The 20,951-nt window shown below is 35.2% G+C and overlaps 1 protein-coding gene across 1 annotated transcript; it reads right to left on the bottom strand.

The window, feature by feature from the left end:
- Window positions 1-1,773: 1,773 nt before the first annotated feature.
- LOC106777363 (protein DETOXIFICATION 27-like) lies at window positions 1,774-19,962 on the bottom strand. The gene is made up of 8 exons (XM_014664943.2): window positions 19,546-19,962; window positions 18,660-19,201; window positions 18,485-18,571; window positions 18,016-18,072; window positions 2,388-2,626; window positions 2,177-2,295; window positions 1,990-2,079; window positions 1,774-1,871 (listed from the first exon to the last, which is right to left on the bottom strand). The coding sequence occupies exons 1-8, from the start codon at window positions 19,837-19,839 to the stop codon at window positions 1,812-1,814; spliced, it is 1,488 nt and encodes a 495-aa protein (XP_014520429.1). The 5' UTR covers window positions 19,840-19,962; the 3' UTR covers window positions 1,774-1,811.
- Window positions 19,963-20,951: the final 989 nt, after the last annotated feature.

The following is a 20,951-nucleotide window of genomic DNA, read 5'->3' on the forward strand; positions in this document are numbered from 1 at the left end:
AAGATGGAGTTTCCGAGGTAACCTGAGTAAATTGTGTTGGATTTTCTAGAGTCGGGGCAAGTGGCCTATTAAGAGTCGATATATGCTTTGAGCTGACTAATATTGTTGCTTTAGAGAAAAATACCATCGCTAAGGGTGTGTTCACTTGGGAGTGATTGGGGGAGACTGATTGAGTGGATTTTAGGGGATTTGAGGATAATTTTTTTTGTTGTTTATTTGAGTGAATTTGGAGGTAAACGAGAGTGGATTTTGAAGTAAAGTTTGTGAGAATTGGTGTAGGATTTAGTTTATATGACAAATTAAAAAAAATTACTTCATTTGATACAGAAGTTTGACAACCATCACATGTAAACTTTCTTTCATTTGATACAAATGCATGTTAATTAACTACTTTATGTATGATTTTCGTTTGTTTTCACCGATTATTTTTGAGTTTTTGTCCTTCATAGGCGCATTCTATTTTCTCTCTCACTGGTGGCAACACTTTATTCAGATGAACCCACCTTTTAAAGGTTGGTTTTCGTTTTTGTTTTCGTTTTGAAGAACTTATTTGTTGACAACTTGTTTGTTATTTTTTTTTTGTTGAACTTGTTTGTTGTTGTTGTTTGGTTGAACTTGTTTATTGTTATTGTTTGATTGAACTTGTTTGTTGTTTGATCGAACTCTTTTTGTGTTTGTGATTGTTCTTTGATTGATCCTATATTACTGTTCATAGTATATGCTTTATAAAATACCAAAAACTAAAATTTATTGTTTTTATGTTTTTCAGGTCTCGTAGAGTTGTAAAAAAAGATCACAATTAATTAAAAAAAAAACAAATTGATTAACATCGTATAAAGCAAAAAATATTTGACGTTATACGTTGGTTTTGTACTAGTGTTGGAATTAATCCATATGGATTTGCGAAGTTCATCAGAATGACCACTTACTTCAATTTGTAATTCCTTCAAACAGGTGTTCTGAGCCATGACATCAATGAAGACACCAATGAAACGAAAATAACTGAAACAAGTGATAAGAGCTTATATATTGCAATTAGTGTATGAAATTGTAATGGACAGATTTCAAGTATATTGAACTTATAAACGAAAAACGAAATTTGAATGTTTCAATACAATAATACGAACGAATATTTAACAATAAATAACAAGCTCCAATCGAGAATTCATAACCTGATTTAAGACAGAAAAGAAATTCAAAACAGAATATATACATTAGATCAATTAAGAGAAAAGCATGACAACAATTTTCAAAGAAAAATATATCACTCACATAATGACTTCAAAACATATAGTCTTTCAAAACTACATTATCTCTCTTACGACTCATGCGTTTCCTTCACCTTTTTCCTTGCAAATTACATGTCATGTGACTTTGTGGTATAACTAACTTTTCCCCCAAATGCAAACTCAACATTATTTTGGCTTGCATTTTTCTTGCATGATACATCTTTGTAAAATGATCATAACTTTTAGGGTGATGAAGATTAAATAAAATTTAAAAAAAGATAAAATCATATTTCTACATCTTATAAAGAATTCAAAAAGTATTTAAGTCTAATTCATAACGAAATAATCAATACGCTATATTATTAATTAATTATGTTCTTGTTTTATGTTCTAATAAAATGTCTATTTTAATTCCTGGAACAAAAATTGATCTTTTGTTCTTGTTTTATTTTATATTGAATTACTGAGTGTAATGTTTTTCACTAAATTGATTTATATACACACAACATGTGACTATATTCATATTTTAGGAACTGAATTAAATTGTCGACAAATTACAAATTAAATAAATATGCAGATACTTTAGTTTAGTTCATGTTTTGGATCTGTCCACTTCGTCATACGCAATTTCGCACTCTCAGCCTGAAATTTTTAACCCACAAAATATATCTATTAAGATTAGATAATTCGAAGTGAGAACCATTAACAAAATTGAATAGAAAAAAAAAACAGTAAGATTGAAGAATAACAAGAATGTTACCTCCTTGTCCCAGTCGCACCGAATGGTAATGATGCTCAATATTAATGTCTGAGTAGCTGTCCCACCAAATATCATCCCAGCCCAAATTCCCTTTGTTCAATTTCATTAGGAAATGATGTAAGAATCATAGGTTAATGCATGTGAAATAACTGCATAAATGTCTAAAAGAGGGTGACATGAAACATACCATAACTCCTAGGTTGAAGACCCACCCCATCAAAATTCCAAGAGGCAAACCAATAATATAGTAGCAACCCAAGTTTATGTATGCAACATATGATTGCCAACCTGATCCTACAGCCACTCCTGCTCAAAATCATCCAAAAAGGGAATAAATAGATATACAATTGTGCAGTATTCATATATAAAGAAAGCTACATTGAACAGTGATGTGATACCTGAGAGAACTGGTTGAACACTGTTGAGCAGAATTGTAAAGGATAATAGAACAGAAAGGTTGTTTACTTGGTCAAGAACAGGTTTGCTATTAGAGAATATGTAGCCGATTTTATCATGCAATATCAAAATCAAGATAGAGAAGAAGAGTCCTATAATAACAGATGTCACCACAGATACTGTAGTAGCAAACTTGGCTCCTTTTCCGTTCCCTGCTCCAAGCTCGTTTGCAACTCTCACTCTGCAGATTGCATATTAACTAATAAAATTACTAATAAAATGTAATGGTTTTTAGGTTGTTGTTTGCTTCGTTATATCTCACTTTCCTTCTTATCTTTCTCTTTTAAGTTTAAATGTTTTCTTTACGTTTAATTATGCGAAAAGCTTCCCTTGAATTAATTTATGATGCAGAAATCAAAATGGTCTGAGAGTTAATTAAGTAACAGTTAAATACATTAAAATGTAAATATAGTTTTTGTTCCATACAATGTCATTTTCTTATAATTTCTCAAATTTAAACGGATTACTTCCGTAATCGTGAATTCAAAATAGCTCATTACCTTAGGTACTATTGCAGAATAGTCTCTGGTAAAATTAACTAAGAAAAAGTTACAGTAAAATTGAAAAATTAGATTAAAAACATTTGATAAAATTAACGGACAAATTAGTTGAAATTTTTAAAATAAAAAAATAAGGGTTTAATTAATTATTGAATCAAATATTAATATTAGTTAGGTAACTATATACTATTGATATTTATCTTTTAATTTAATTTAACTTTTCTATAATCTAAAATGTTTTATATAAATTAAACTTCAAGAAATTTCTTTCTAAAAACTTATTATTATTATTTAAATTAGTTTCTATATTGTTCATAGAAATAATATTATATTAAAAATATTAAATAATAAAAAAATTATTAACACTAACTCAATAATTCAAAAAAAAGGTTTAACAATAAAATAATATTCCAAAGAGATTTAGACATTAGCACTTTTTTTTTTTTATTATTAAGGTTGATTATATTTTTAGTCAATAATTTTTTAACTGAAATTGCATGTAATATTAAATTTTATGTCAATTTTATTCCTACAATTTGTGAATAAATGTACAATGTATTCCACATAATATCCAACTTTAATTCGCTATGAATGTTGTTTGTCACATTATAATTTGCGTAACCTCTTTGATCGATTCATTCACACAATATACACAATATGAGAATGAATTGGTATGAAATATATGATAAAAACAAAATAAAATTTCTATTGAAAGTTTAAACACTAAAAACATAATTAATTTTACTATTATTATTTTAAGATGAGATATAATAAATTATACATTTTATATAAATATAAATTATTTTAAAACATTGATAAGAAATAAATATTGAAATAAATTTAAAATATTAAAAATCATCTTGTTAACAACCAAAATAATTTTATTAAATAATTATTCTAAAAAATTTAGATGACATTTGTAAAAGAAGCATGGTTACATTTGGCTAACAATTGTATGACAAGTTCTTAGTCAAACAATGTTTTTAGCATCTGCTTGCTTCGTTCATCCACCTCAAGCCTAAGAATTTATTCATGAAGATAAAGTTTGTTTGGTTCTAAGTACGACAAATATAGAATCTAGAATCTAGAAATACTAAATTTTCTGACAAAAAGATTATTGAGGGATCCAAATCCCACGGATATTATCTAAAAATAGTAATGAATATTTACATTTGATTTATTGATAAATATAGCTATCAATAAAGTGAGGTGTGGAATTCTCAACAAAATATCTGTTTAATAAGATTGTAACAACCATCTGTGGATAAGTAGAAAAATTGAAATAAAATTTTGTAATTTAAAGGATGCAATCTATTCCTCACTCCTTATCCTTTCTATGAATTTTATTCATCCCATTCCAAGAGTTGGTTTTCTCAAATTAACCATTCCTAACCTTAACTCTCTCTAAAAATTTGTGTTCTCAAATTTAGCATAAGATGCATTAACTTCTCCTAAAGATTATTAGACATTTATCATTAATTTTTGTTGGGTTCGTGAGAGAAAACAAGAAACCCAAAAATAACAAAGAAAAGAAGAGAAAACTAAGATTGTAAGACTGAATATTGCGTGAATCTCATTAAAAAAAAACGAAGTTGGTTACAATATATAACCAACTTAAGTACAGGCCACAAACAGCAAAGAAACAAAACCGAACGAGCAAAGCAAACAATCGGACGGTCTAAAACAGAACCGTTCGGTCCGTTTGGAAGAAAACAAGTCTAAACAACAATCTCCACCTAGACTTGATTTATTACAAGATAGAAAAATACCGAACGGTCACACAATCAGAGACCGAACAGTAGAAACCCAATCCTGGATAGCAACATAAGAAACCTCTCTCTAGCAAGCGACTTTGTCAACATATGTGCGGGGTTGACTTCGGATGCAATTTTGCAGATTTGAACATCACCGGATTCTACTATGCTCCTGACAAAATGCAACTTGACGTCAATATGCTTCGTTCTGGAATGGTAAATCTGATGATTGGCCAGATGAATGGCGCTCTGGCTCTCGCAATGAACACAGACAAACTTTTGATTAAAACCCAGTTCCTGAACCAAACCTTTTAACCACAGTGCCTCCTTAACTCCTTCAGCAAACGCACAGTACTCAGCTTCAGTAGTTGACAGAGCAACGACTGACTGCAATGTAGACCTCCAGCTAACAGCAGTACCAAACAATGTAAACACATATCCCGAACGAGATTTCCTAGTGTCCATGCATCCGGCAAAATCAGAATCAACAAAACCTTCAATATAACCTCCACCTTGAAAGTTATTCTGGAAGAGTAATCCAGTATCAAGAGACCCCCTTATATATCTGAGCATCCACTTCAATGCTTCCCAGTGAATTTGTCCAGGATCAACCATAAACTGACTGAGAACACTTACACCATGTGCCAGGTCAGGTCTTGTGCAGACCATGCCATACATAATGCTCCCAATCCCATTTGAAAATGGAACAGATTCCATCTCCCTCCTTTCCTTCTCGGTCTTTGGGCATTGTTCCTTGGTAAGTTTCAAGTGTTGACCGATCNGTGTGCCAGCAGTTTTAGATTCAGTCATCCGATACCTTGAAATTACCTTCTGCAAATAACACTTTTGAGATAGAAACAAATTTCCGCCTGGTTTATCTCTCTTTATGTCTATGCCCAAAATCCGCCTCGCTTCTCCTAGCTCCTTCATTTCGAAAGCATCACCCAACTTTGCTTTCATCTCATGGATCATGCTCCTGTCACTGCTGGCAATCAGAATATCATCCACATACAGCAGAAGATATAGCACCTCACCGTCGCGATTCAAAGTATATACACAATCATCATAATTGCACCGTTTGAAGTTCAGCTTTATCAGAAAATCATCAAATTTCCTGTACCACTGCCTTGGACTTTGCTTCAAGCCATAAAGAGACTTCTGCAACAGACACACCCTATCATCCATAGCGAAACCGTCCGACTGCTTCATATAGATGGTTTCCTCCAAGTCACCATGTAGAAACGCCGTTCGCACATCCAACTATTCAAGATGCAAATTGCAATGAGTAACTATTGCCATCAGGACTCTGACTGAACAATGCTTCACCACTGGAGCAAAAATCTCATGATAATCTACACCTTCAATCTGAGTAAAGCCTTTGGCAACAAGCCTTGTTTGTACCTTGCTTTCTCACCGCCCGGTATAGCTTCCTTTTTCTTAAAAATCCATTTTGAACCTACAACCTTCTTACCNTTTGGCAGATCCACCAGTCTCCAAGTGCTATTTTTCTTCAAAGCCTCCAACTCTTCCTCCATAGCACCCTGCCAAAGATGTCGATCGCTGCTGCTGTCAAGGGCCTCCTTGTAACTTCTCGGTTCATCTGATCGGTCAAGATCTTCAGCAGCGTTCAAGGCGTAGCAAATCAGATCTGCCTCTCCAAACCGTTTGGTCGGCTTAGAGATCCTTCTTTCTCTATCACGAACAAGCTGATAGTTCCTCAAATCAACACCAGCANCTTTTGAGTGACTTCCATTGCCAGACNTACCATNTGTGTCATCACCAAAATTTGTTCGATTTTNACTCGTTCGGTTCTCCTCTNNNNTCCNAACGTTTTCATCTTGCCCTTCACCCGTTCGGTCTTTCTCAGTCAACGACCGAACATCTCGTTCGGTAGTATGCTCCACCTCCACGAGAGTCTTCTTCTCACTTCTAGAGTTTTCAGCATGCATTGCCATCCTTGTTTCATCAAACATGACATCCCTACTAATGATTAATTTTGAAGGTTTAGAATCTAACGTCCACAACCTGTATCCCTTAATGCCTTTGGCATATCCAAGAAATACACATCTCACTGCTCGGGAATCCAGCTTATCACCTCTGAAATGAGCAAACGCCAAAGAATCGAACACTCTCAAGTGTGAGTAATCAGCCGGTCGTCCACCCCACACCTCCATTGGCGTTTTAAAATTGAGAGCCGAAGACGGACTCCTGTTAATCAGATAAACGGCTGTATTGGCAGCCTCTCCCCAGAAAGCCTTTGACAACCCTGATCCTAGCAACATGCACCGAACCCTCTCTAGAATTGTTCTATTCATCCTTTCAGCCAAACCATTCTATTGAGGAGTTCCAACAACAGTCCTGTGCCTCCTGATCCCTTTCTCTTTGCAAAACACATTAAACTCCTCTGAAACGAACTTCAACCCATTATCTGTTCTTAGACATTTCAGCCTACATCCCAATTGGTTCTTGATCTGTGTGTGCCACTCCTTGAACCTTTGAAACGTTTCAGACTTATTTTTTAGAACGTAAATCCACACTCTCCTTGAAAAATCATCAATTATGCTTAGGAAATACGCCCTTCCACCATGAGTTAAGGTTCTTGCCGGTCCCCACAAGTCAGCATGGACATATTCAAAGGGTCGTTCGGTTGAGTGCTTCCCTTTACCGAACGGTATCCTGTGTGATTTCCCTAAGACACAATGGTCACAGAAATCCAGCTTCTGCAGTTTGTCTCCCAAAAGTAAGCCTTGCTTCCCCAATTCCTCAAGACCCTTCTCACTGATATGTCCCATCCTCAAGTGCCAGAGCCGAGCGATATTCTCAGTCCCACTTGCTACCGAGACATGACCAATGACAATCGATCCCTCCAGAATGTACAAGCCATTCCTCCTTCTGCCTTTGACAACCACAGAATCTCCAGAACATACCCTCATTACTCCATCTTCGACTTTTGTGGTATAACCTCCAAGATCAAACAAACTAATAGAAATCAAGTTTCTCTTTAGTTCGGGCACATACCTCACATCCTGCAGTACCACCTCTCGGTTGTCAAACATCTTCAGCCTCACCGACCCGACTCCTTGTACTCGGCAAGCTTTGTTATTTCCAAGCAGCACATTCCCATGCTCTTTTTGATCAAGATTCTCAAAGAACTCCTTCACCGGACACATGTGATAGGTGCAGCCGGAATCCATGACCCAGCTCCTTTGAGAATCTTCAGACGAAGCCACCAGAACTCCAGTAGATTCATATCCTTCTGACGCCTCTGCCACATCAGCGGTTTCCTGTGACCGAACAACCTTTCCTTTCTCTGGACAGAACTTCTTAATATGACCCATCTTCTGGCACTTGAAACAACGCACCTGTTTCACAGCGTCCAGTTTCAACTTCTTCTCTTTTCCAGCCTGCTTCTTCCATTTCCCTTTCACCGAGATCAGTCCAGATGCTACCTCCTTGGTTGCCTTTGAATCTTGAAGCTTTTGGAACTCCTTGGTTCGAATTGACGTCACAACCTCCTCTAACGTGATCACTTGATATTTCCCGTAGAGCAAAGCATCCCTGAAATGCTCGAAGGTTCTTGGAAGAGCATTCAACAGGATGACAACTTTATCTTCATCCTCCAACTTCACTTCAATATTCTCCAGATCATCAACTATCTTGCTGAATTCTGCAAGTTTCTCCTTTATCGTTCTTGATTCTGACATCTTGAATGAATAGAGTTGTTGCTTCAAACACAACCTATGAGCCAACGATCTCGTCATGTACAGAGACTCCAGTTTTGCCCAGATTTCAGCTGCAGTCTTCTCCTTTGCAACCTCCCTCAGTACCTTATCACCAAGGCACAAGATGATTGCACTTCTTGCTTTATCTCCCATCTTCTTCTTCTCTTCTTGAGACATTGCAGCACTCATGTTCAACTCACCCTTCAACGCTTCATCACATCCCTGTTGTATCAAGATAGCCTCCATCTTGATCTTCCACAGTCCGAAATCATTAGAACCATTGAACTTCTCAACGTCGAACTTGGTTGCCATGGCTTCTTGGAGATTCTTGAATCACTACCCCACGATGGGCGCCAATTGTTGGGTTCGTGAGAGGAAACAAGAAACCCAGAAATAACAGAGAAAAGAAGAAGAGAAAACTAAGATTGTAAGACTGAATATTGTGTGAATCTCATTAAAAAAAAAACGAAGTTGGTTACAATATATAACCAACTTAAGTACAGGCCACAAACAGCAAAGAAACAAAACCGAACGAACAAAGCAAACAACCAGATGGTCTAAAACAGAACCGTTTGGTCCGTTTGAAAGAAAACAAGTCTAAAAAACAATTTTAACATTCTTATGTAATGTTTTTTAATTTTTAGTTAATATGAATTTGTAAAAGTAGACATTTTTTTTACACATTATTCATATTCTATCATAACTTTGAGAATTTTATATTGTGCAATTAACTAAATGTTTCCTTGTAATACAAATGTTGGTTTGGTTCCTTTTAGTTGTGATATAAATGCTGGTTTGATTATAATATATATGTTGGTTTAATTATAGGTATGTTGTATACAGGTTTCTTGGGTAGTGATTAAAACCACATTGACTGCAAAATAACCTTAAATAACTGATAAATAATATTAATAGAAATACCAATCAATAATGGGTAAGGAAAACTTAGCACCGAAATATGTGCTTTGGTAATTATCAACAAAATGTTTTTGTTAATACATTTTAACACATTCGATAAAAATACCAACAAATAATGTTTGATGAATATATATCCCTACCAACAAATTCATAATCATTGATAATATCATTGAATATTGAACATTTATCACTTTTTCAATGAGCTTTTTGTTGTGAAAAGCTGACAAAAATAGGATTTCTTGAGGCTGTAGAGTCATTGTCCTTAAGGACTTATCTGCGGTGTGTGCAAGTCCCCCAGGATACAACAAGAACTTCTCAGAATATTTTTGATGATGTCAGAACTAGAAAGGAACTCTTAAAAGAGTATAAAAAAAACCCAGAATATTTTTAGAAGAGAAAAAGAACTTAAGAAAAGAAACTCAGAAAAGAGGAGAATGAACCAGTCTTAGATTTAGAAACTTAATACACAATGTAGTTGGTATAGCAAACTATATGAACCAAAGACACTTAACGTGTGTTAGAGGTTTATCAATCACAATACACCCCCACAATCCTTGTTGTTATCGTTGTGTTGCGCGTACTAAGCCATGCGCGTGCCCGATATTCATGAGTGCTCTAGAGATTATGCCAAGATCTCATGCAAGCGGCCCCACTCGACACTCATATAGGTGATTTAATCAAGTGTATGCTGCACATCATACACCACCCATAAAGGATATGAAAATCATTAAAAACTTTGTTTAAGCTAAAATTCTTTCACCACATAGAATTTTAATAACAAAGTTTAGCCTCTCAATATTGCAGTCTCTAGCACTATCACACACACCATAGGAAGGGACATAATTGATTAAAATCAATTTAGTGCTATCAGAACTAACAAGTGACTTGTTTTTACCCTTATGAACCTTATTCATGGGATCTTTAATCACAAAGGTTGGGTTACCATCACTTGTTTGTTTGCAAGTGACTTAAGTCTCATTCCCCTCGATGTTTCTAATATCATTTGTCTTCCCAGGGGTTTTGTCAGAGGATCCACTACATTTCGTTCTGACTTCACATAATCAATGGAAATAGTTCCACTCTTTAGCAGCTGCTTCACCAAATTGTGTCTCAATTGTATATGTCTATTATTTCCATTGTAATTCTTGTGTTTAGCTATAGTTATTGCCGACTGACAATCACAGTGTATTGATACCGATGGGGTTGGTTTCATTCCTAGTGAAATGTTCGCTAAGAAGTTTTTCAACCACTCAGCCTCGTTACCAGCCATCTCAAGAGCAACAAACTCAGATAACATTGTTGAGCTTGCAATAATAGTTTGCCTGGTTGATCTCCATGTAATCGCACCACCCCCAAGTGTGAATACATAACCACTAGTGGATTTTGTCTCGTCTGAATCAGAGATCCAGTTAGCATCACTATACCCTTCTAGTACAGCGGGAAATCCACTATATTCAATGGCATAATCCATTGAACCTCTTAAGTATCTCATAAGCCTAACAAATGCATCCCAATGTTCTTGATTTGGACATTGAGTGTACCTACTCAGTCTACCTACTGCATAAGCAATATCAGGTCTAGAAAAGCTCATTAAGTGCAGTAAGCTCCCAATTATCTGGGCATACTAAGGCTGAGATAATGATTCTCCTCTATTTTCCATTAAATTAGAATTAGCATCATAAGGGGTACTCACTGGTTTAAAGTCATAAAACCCAAACTTCTTAAGAAGTTTTTCAATGTATTGTCCTTGAGATAATAATATATTATCTCCCTTCCTTATGATTCTAATACCTAAAATCACATTGGCTTCACCCATGTCTTTCATTTCAAATTTTGATCCTAGAAACAATTTAGTTCTAACGACAATCTCATTGCATGTACCAAATATTAACATGTCATCCACATACAAGCATATAATGACACCATCACCATTTTCAGATTTAGAGTACACACATTTATCAGCATCATTAGGTGAAAAACCATCACAAAGCAACACATTATCAAGTTTTTCATGCCATTGTTTTGGTGCCTGTTTCAACCCATACAAAGGTTTTAAGAGTTTACATACTTTCTCTTCTTGACCAGGTACAACACACCCTTCAGGTTGAGTCGTATAAATTTATTCCTCTAAATCACCATTCAAAAAGGTTGTTTTAACATCCATCTAATGTATCACTAGTTTATGGATAGCTACTAAAGCTAATAACACTCGAATAGAGGAAATCCTAGTCACAAGAGCAAAAGTATCAGAGTAATCTATGTTGGGTTTTTGAATAAAACCTTTTGCTACTAATCTTGCCTTATATTTTTCTATGGATCCATCAGGGTGATATTTTTTCTTAAAGATCCATTTACAACCTTTGGGTTTTTCTCCTTTAGGCAAATCTACTAAAGTCCAAGTATTGTTTTTCCGAATTGATTCAATTTCAGTCTTAATGGCCTTATCCCACTGTTTTGCATCAGGAGCACTAATAGCTTCTACAAAGCTTATTGGATCATTATCAACAAGATAAGTATAAAAGTCACCTCGAAAGGAAGTTTCTTTTCTGTATCTTTTACTTCTTCTCAAATCCTTATTTATAGTATCACTATTATTATTATTATTATCATTACCATCAACAGGTTTAGACATCTCACTAACCTTTAAGGGAAACACATGTTCAAAAAACTCAGCATTTTTTGTCTCCATTATAGAATTTCTCTCAAGTATGTTACTTTTAACAACTAGAAACCTATAGGCAGCACTATGGTCAGCATATCCTAAGAACATGCACTCAGCGATTTTAGAGCCTATTTTCTTTTTCTTAGGATCGGGTAACATTACCTTAGCTAGGCACCCCCACACTCTTAGATATTTAAGGTTAGGTTGGTAACCTTTCCACAACTCATAAGGAGTTTTACCAGTTTTCTTATGGGGTATTCTATTTTGTAAAAAACATGCAGTAAGCAAGGCTTCTCTCCAAAGGTTATCAGGTGCACCAGAACTAATAAGCATAGCATTCATCATTTCCTTAAGGGTTTTATTTTTCCTCTCAGCTACTCCATTAGACTCAAGTGAATATGATGGGGTTACTTCATGGATAATCCCTTTTTTAACACAATAGTCATTAAACAAAACATACTCACCACCTCTATCTGATCTAATCCTCTTAATTTTCTTATTCAATTGATTTTCTACTTCTGCTTTATAGGTTAAAAACACATCAAAGGCTTCATCTTTATTTTTGATTAAGTAAACTTTGGTGTATCTAGAAAAATCATCTATAAAGGTCACAAAATAGTTTTTACCTCCTCTAGAGATTGTTTGTTTCATATAAGCTAGATCAATATGAATTAACCCTAATAGCTCAATTTGGTGTTCTATAGAAAAACATGTTTTCTTTGTTAATATAGATTCTACACATATATCACATTTACTACTCTGTTTATGATGTATATTAATCAATCTTAGTCGTTGTAATTTCAAAACATACGAGGAATTCACATGACCTAATCTAACATGCCATATATCATACGAGTCAACAATATAAGCAGAAGAACTAGATTCATTCATAATTTCAAAAATGTTAAGTACAAAGAGACCTTGATCACAATATCCCTTCCCCACAAAAACATTATTTTTTGTCATAATGATCTTGTCAAACTCAAATGACACTTTAACCCCCATTTTTCCCAACAGTACTATAGAGATTAAATTAACTCTGATTGATGAAACATGTAGCACATCACTCAAGGCCAGAGTCTTTCCAGATGTGAGTTTAAGAAGAACTTTTCCTTTTCCCATTACAGGAGTGGTGCTGGAATCACCGAGGTAGACATGTTCTTCTCCATCCCCTACAGTAGTGTAAGAGGTAAATGCATTTCTGTTTGCTCAGATATGCCTGGTAGCACCAGAGTCTACCACCCATTTTCTCACATTGGTCATCAGATTTACCTGAGAAACGATCGCAGCAATAATGCCATCTCCTTCGGCTATATTTGCCCTAGGAGGATTGTCGTTTCTCACTCTATGCCAGGTGGGTTTAGATTCACCGGGACAGGATTTAAGAAAATAATTTTTCTTTTTGTGACCAGGTTTGTCTGCCTACCTTTTGGGAGCAGGATCAACTCCATACATGTCTAAAAGGGTGGAAACACGTTCTTGCCAGTGTCAGAAGTTTTGTCCAGAGAAAACCTCGATTTTTGACAGGTCCAGAAGTGATTTTGCGAAGACCGTCTGGGTTTCGGAAACAATAGTTTGGCTCTCCGCAGGCATGTTGTTGACGTTAGCCATAAGTCCTTAAGATTGTCGTAAAAAGCTTACAAAAATAGGATTTCCAGAGGCATGTATAGTCACTATCCTTAAGGACTTATCCGCGGTGTGCACAGGTCCCCCAGTATACAACAAGAACTTCTCAAAATATTTATGAGGATGTCAGAACTAGCAAGAAAATCTTAAAAGAGTATAGAAACAAACCCAGAATATTTTTAGAAGAGAAAAAGAACTAAAGAAAAGAAACTCGGAAAAGAGGAGAATGAAAAAGACTGAATTGTTGGTGTATTTTGGAATGGGGAAAAGTTCTCTATTTATAGAACTAGGACAGAATAAAATTAATAAATAAAAATAAAAGCCATTCAATTTTATACCGTTAGAGCACTAAATAATTTTGATCGTTGCTTCATAAAAATCTGAACGTTGCTTCAAAATTTTTTTATAACGTTGACAGTTAATATAATATTAACGTTGTCAAGTGAAATGCTAACATTGTTGGAATACAACGTTCTGAAATTCAACCAAACATTAACTTTTTGCAATATATAATATATTATAACACTTTTCAGTATTGATAATTCATTAGTAATTTGACTTTACTAAAATAAATTTTTTTATCAACGAAATATGACCGTTAATAAATATGGTTTTTCTTATAATATATGAAAATGAAAAGAATATTAAATATAATTTGTTATATTTATGATTTTTAAATTTTTTAATAATTAAAATAAGTGTCTAATTGATTATGTAGGAAACATATAAACAATTGTTATTTTTACATTTTTAATTCAAAATTTTGTATACCTCTTACTTTTATTGTCACACCCCTTTTATTTTTCCTAGAATAATGGATGCGAAGTGTCAGGTTGCATTAATTTTCCTAGGATAGTGGGGACAGGGAATGCAGTTTATTTAATTCTCCGATCTTCGGTAACCATGTGGCAACAAAGGGAATGTGGATTTCCAGAAAGTGAAAAACAGGTGGCAGGCAGGGGGTGGGTCGTTCGGTTTTTGGAGGCTGTATTTAAAGTGAGATTTTTAAATCTGGCACCACTTTCTGCATGCAACCTTTCCTCTTCATCTTTCAAAAACTTCATTTCTCCTCTTTCTCTCTAAAACCTTCGAACTTCTCTCTAGATATCTGATCATTCTCTTGCTCCGATCATCAAATTGCCTTCAGATTAATTCTTCCCGGAGACAAGAGCTTTCTTTTGCACCGATCAGATTTCCATTTGAACCGGTAAGCATTTTTGGTCTTTTGAAACTCTTCATCTTCCTTGCATGCAAGTAAATTTTTCCAGCTTGCATGTGTTTATCAATTTACTCTCTAAAACCCACTTCATGTATTTGATGCAATGATGGACTCCTTTCACCGATCAGACCTTTGAATTTGGAGTCTTGAAGTAGTTGCTGTAAAAAGACTCAGAAGACTAGCTAGAATTAGAGGTAAGGGAAGCTTATAAGATTTAATTATGATTACTTTGTATGATTGGATGCATGATTTAATCTGGGTATGTTTGATGATTTTAATGGTATGTTGAAATATTGTATGTTGTTGTATGATATGTTTGATCTTGGTTTTGTACTTAGTATAAATGTATTAAACTTAGCGAAATTCTGGAATATGTGACCGAAGGTCATTAGGACCGTTCGGTCCTCCCCAAACCGTTCGGTCTTGACTGAATCCTCTTCTACAAAGAATCAGTTGATGATCGATCGGCCTTGTGATACTCATATTGATTGTTACCTATTTTGCTTAATCTGGTCCTTTTAATAAGTCAAGAGTCTTTCCTCTCGGTTTTAATAGATATCGTATGTTTCAAAACGTTTGGTCATAAACCAAGCGTTCGGTCACACAAGTGCTCGGTCTTAGACTGGCACTTAACTTATGAAGTATTCGGTTTCATGTTATTATTATTATTCATTTAAAGAACGTTCGGTCATGTGAAGCACTCGGTCATAGATCCAGTGCTCGGTCTCATGAGATGCTCAGTCATAAATTAGTATTTCTATGATTTAAAGTACTCGGTCTTACATTGAGTACTCGGTCTTATGATAATTTTCTTCCTTAGAATAGCCTTCGGTCTTACACAGATGATATTCATTGTTGAGTGCTCGGTCTTTAGAGTGTTCGGTCTTGAGAGTGCTCGGTCATAGACTAGCACTCCGGTCTCTATAGTTCTCGGTCTTACATTAATATCATTTTCTTTGAAAAGTGTTCGGTCTTATACTGACACTAGATTTTCCAAAGAGTGTTCGGTCTTGTACTGACACTCGTTCTATTGAAGAGAACTCCTTTTTATTTTAAGGCATTAGGCCAAACTGTAAAGTACTCGATTTTCTCAGTGTTTGACCGTTTGGTCACTTACTAAAGTATTCATTGATAATTAGTTTTCCCCTCAATGTTAGACCGTTCAGTCATCCCCTTAACATTTTCTATTCTTATGAGCGTGATAGTGTGTACTCGTTTAGATTGGTTGAATTTGGTTAAGTAAGAGAATTCCAAGGGAGGAATGTCTCATAATTGGTGATGATTGGTAAAGTATGAACATGGTCAGACTCTGCTGTCGTTTTGTTCCTGATATTCCGTGATGATGCTTTCTCATGTAGAGAAAGGTTATTCATGCGTGGGAATGGCAGGAGGTCCGCGGTCATAAGACTAGATGATCATTGTAGGACTAACCTCGGATGGCAGTTGATGAGTTATGCCAGCTACTACACCACACTGGGTGCTAGAAACGTCGAACTACATGGATCATACAGTCCGGACAGTATCTAAAGTGGTCGGTTATGATAGTTTGAATGTTCAGTTTATACAGTTATGCATGTATGAGGATTTTATGAATGTGATGTTGTTTGTACTATTTGGTTTTCATGTTTATATGTATGCTGGAAATGATTAATTAAATTTACATAAGCTTACCCTTATCTTTTCTGTCTTTGTCTATATTGCCGTTCGGTACTTGTCCGTTCGGTTGTTCTCTTCACTGCAATGATCTTCCATTGGATGTGAGCAGAAGGTGTTACCAAAGACACGTTGGAGGACGTCCTGCTGACCAATCAGCCTGTAGATAGTATGCCTGAGGATAGTGTACGACCGTCCGGTCCTTAGTTTAGATTTTAATTACCACCTTGTGTATATAACTGTTCAGTTTGTTTAATATTTTGAAAAAAACCGTTCGGTATACCTTTTGTGTTGGACCGATCGGTATTATTATGTGAACCTTGACCTTTTGGTCTCTCTTTGTACTTTTTGTTCTTGTAAAAGGTTCAAATTCTATATAATGATCATGTTCCTTTTCTCTTTACTTGTTTATTCATTACTGTTCTCCTTTATTATTTATGTTAACTCCTAAAATAAATTATAGTTTGTTATATATTTATTGGGATGTTGCATTTATTCCTTCATTTTCACTTGCTTACTTTCAATCCCGAGTTTTCTTCTATATAATATGATAATGTTGTAGTGTATCATTCAACACACAGGATGGTCCAGCGCAATGAGAAGACAGAAGATAGTGACAATTATCAGCTTTTAGGACCATGTCAAATATCAAACATTAAAAATTCTGAGAGTGAGAAAGAAACAAGAAGAAAATAGATTAAAAAATTAAGCAATGAACTCGCGAGGAATCAATGCAAACACTCATAATACGTGCTCTTTATTTACTAAATTCCAGAGACATCCAAATCTGTAGAAGAGATTCCCCCTTCAACACCTTGACAAAAGGAAACAGCCTCTGAATAATGGACAAGTCTGGCCTCACTACTTTTACCAAACTATTTTCCTGTGGCTACCATTGTTTTCTTTTCCCTAACTATCTTTCATTTATATTAATAATTGGTGCTGAATGGTGATATGAGAAAAGGATCGTCATTTCATCAGTATTTGCACCATTTCACCATACAAAACTCTATATCTCCAAACAAATTTAGTCACAATTAATATTTTAAAACCCATAAACTTTTTCATTCATTTTATATAATATTTTTATTTATAGATATGTGTTATTCTATTATTGTTCTTAATTAAGTTATGTTTTTTTATAGAGGGTGACTGTTGATGCTTCTCTATGGTTCCTGATCCTAACCTCATTCTTTATTCCCTCCATCTATAATTTTATCCATTATAAATAGAAAAAAAGTTTCTTTAACAACTTTTTTTTTATAATTTTTTGACAACGTATACGTGGCAGTTTGTGATTGGTCTGTTTCAAATATTTTTTTAGAATAAATTCAAACAGACCAATAAAATTGTGACACGTGTCCTATTGTCAAAAAATTGTTAAAAAAAAAATTGTTAAAATATCATTGTCCTTATAAATATATATATTTACAATTTCTTGTGGGAAGCACACAACTAAAAACAAAAATACTTGAAAAGAAAAGGAAAAATATCGAGCTGAGATAATATATATTACCCTGTTCCAGCAAAGAATGCTAGAGGAATCATCATCTCCCAGCTATTGATGCTCATACTGCCATAAATAGAACACACAATTGGCATAAAGGTATAAGAAAAAAAAAAGATAACTTTGAATTGGAACAACTCAGATTTTTGGTGTACATCATAAACTATTTTCGTAACATTAATTATATGTTCTTGTTATTATTATAAATAAGGATCTCTTTAAATTTTCTTAACAACTTTTTTATGTGTAATTATTGGTCATTATATTTAAAATAGTCCAATTACAAATTACATATAAATATTATAAAAAATTATTAAAAAAACATTTTTCTATATAAATAAACATAGATTAACTCTTATTTTTCAAAAATCTTTGAATAAACAAACAATGGAAGCATCAGCTTTTTTACAGAATTAAAAACTAAAAGGCATTGATCAACACTGGTAGGCGTTTATATTTACTCATAAAATAAAATTACCATATGGATAAAGCATCGACAACAATCTCTGCATTCTCAAGGTTCCCGGTCATCACGATCAGAATTTTGTAATACCAATTCTCCAAGCTGCGGAAACAAATTTCAAAAATTGCACCACAAACATTGATAAGACCGAAAGTTGAAACAGAGGGAGAGAGGGAGAGAGAGAGAGTACCAGAGCATGACTCCAGCAGCAGCAGAGAGTTTGACAAACTCCCAAAGCCCAGAGAAAGCTTCAACTGAAAAACCAGCCCAAGTTTGGCGGCATCCACCCCAAACACTGTACCCAAAGAACCCCAACGTGAGCACCCACCACGAGAAGTTAATGGCTGCAGCAGCGCCAATAACTCCGAACTCCAACTTGAACACGAACAACCAGCTCACAAACACATGCACCAAGAGCGCCACCAGAGACACCCACGCAATAGGCGCAGTCTTCAGCTGGCTCTGCATAAACCTCAGCAGAGGAAACTGAAACGCAAATGCGAAGTGCAGCGGTACCATCCAAATCGACACCGTACCTGATAACTCGGCCAGCTCATCGGGATGCCCCAACAGCTTCAACATCGGCGAGGCAAACAAGTACAGAGGCAAAAGCAAGGTACAGCAAATGAAAAGAACGATCCACGAACGCTGCATGTAAACGCCTAACATGTAGTACTTTTTCGCTCCAAAGGCTTGCCCACATAGCGTTTCCAAGGCACTTGCCATGCCCAACTAGTTAAATCACAGAACAAACACAAATTACTGTCTCAATCAGTCTTCAACCTAAACACTTCCTTATACTCGTCCTAGTTTACTTCGTTACCAGCTTAGGATCATGTTTTGTAATTGTGTTACTACTTAACGTAAATCTTTATTAAAGAACAACAATGAAAACAGTTAAATAAGTTGTCTAATGAATTTTGTGCTACTTAACTTGAATTCGGTCATAACTTTTCGTTTAAGCAATTTACGATACTGTTTTCTAATCAGAATTTCAATTTTAATTGTGTATCTATATATTTAGAGTAAACCTTTCATGAAAATTTATGGAGTTGAAACTTGATACTGATACATACCAAGAGGCCAATGTCGAAGCCAACAACGACATTATGGGCAATGGAGATGGCGCCGAGTTCGAGGTCACCTAGACGGCCAGCGAAGGCTTGAGTGATGACAAACATGGAATAGGTTGCAACACGGTTAAACATTGAAGGGCCTACTATGTGCCAAAGCTTCTTGGACTCGATCCAAAAGCTTGGTAACAGTTTTTGATCTTGTTCATCTCGTTGATCTCTTTCATCTGTCAGAGAGTGATGTTCCAGAAGTGGAAGATCTGCTTCTCTTAATGGTGAATCCTCCTTGCTTGGCATAGCTGGGTAGCAATATGTATTGGTGGAAAACCTGTAAAGGTTCTAGAGATTCTGAAAAGTGAAAAGCCGAAACTGAAAGGAAAATGAAGAACGAAAGGTAGAGGAGTAACGACAGGTTCAAAAAGTTCGAGGCTTTAGAAGAGAACCTGTTTTTTTCTTATGAAAACGCTTCTTTAACAACGAAAACTTTGACACTTTGACAACGCCAAGTGTAGTTGTTCATTGGTCGAAATTTAAAAAAAAAAAAGAATTAATAGTTTTCTGATATCGCAGGGTAAAAATGAAATTTTGTTTGGCGGTTCATTCTCACTTTGGTATCTTGGCTCTGTCTCGTTCTTTAATCACTCTGATATCATTTTCTCTCTCGTTTTCTTATCACTCTAGTATCACTTTCTTTTTCCTTCTCTCGTCACTCTCGTATCACTCTCTCTTTTTCGTTCTCTCATCACTCTTTCTCTCTCTCGCGTTCTCCGACCATTGTTGTCGTTGTCTTGTGCATTGTCGTTGTGCATCGTTGAAGCCCTCCACAATGTTTGTCTTGTGCATTCTTGCTATGTTGTTGTTTTTTGGTAAGTCGAACTGTTCAAACACTAACCTAATATCCAGTAGAGAGGTTTTCGTCTTTCGCAAAACCTAACGATTTTCTGCACATTGTTATAACTGCAGGTTCAATGGCATCAAAAAAAACAAATGTAATTTTTTATTTGTATAAATGATGTTTTATCCTCTTAGTGTTAGTTAATATTCATTTTGTGTTAATGTTTTATAGTGGCGCCTTCGTATCTCAATGGATTCAGCCACCATTGCTGAAATGAACAGGTTACTACGGGACAGTCATATAGAGTGCATTAGGATGACCCCTTTTAAGTGGTGTCTTCACATTCTAGACCTTCTTGAGATGAATTTACAATTATTGAAGTTGATGGTCAAACAGTGGGTTGACCATGATTTTAGTTTTAGGACTTGTCAATAATTAGTCCCATTTACTGTTATTGATGAGTTCATGGCCACAGGTTTAGATATAGGTGGTCTAGACATTCCTTTTGATGAATCAGTAGTTGAATTGGTTAGTCAGATGTTTAATCCAAAAACCACTACAAAGAAGGAGCTGG

This window comes from Vigna radiata, chromosome 11 (genome assembly GCF_000741045.1).
Source record: "Vigna radiata var. radiata cultivar VC1973A chromosome 11, Vradiata_ver6, whole genome shotgun sequence".
NCBI classification, from domain to species: Eukaryota; Viridiplantae; Streptophyta; class Magnoliopsida; order Fabales; family Fabaceae; genus Vigna; species Vigna radiata.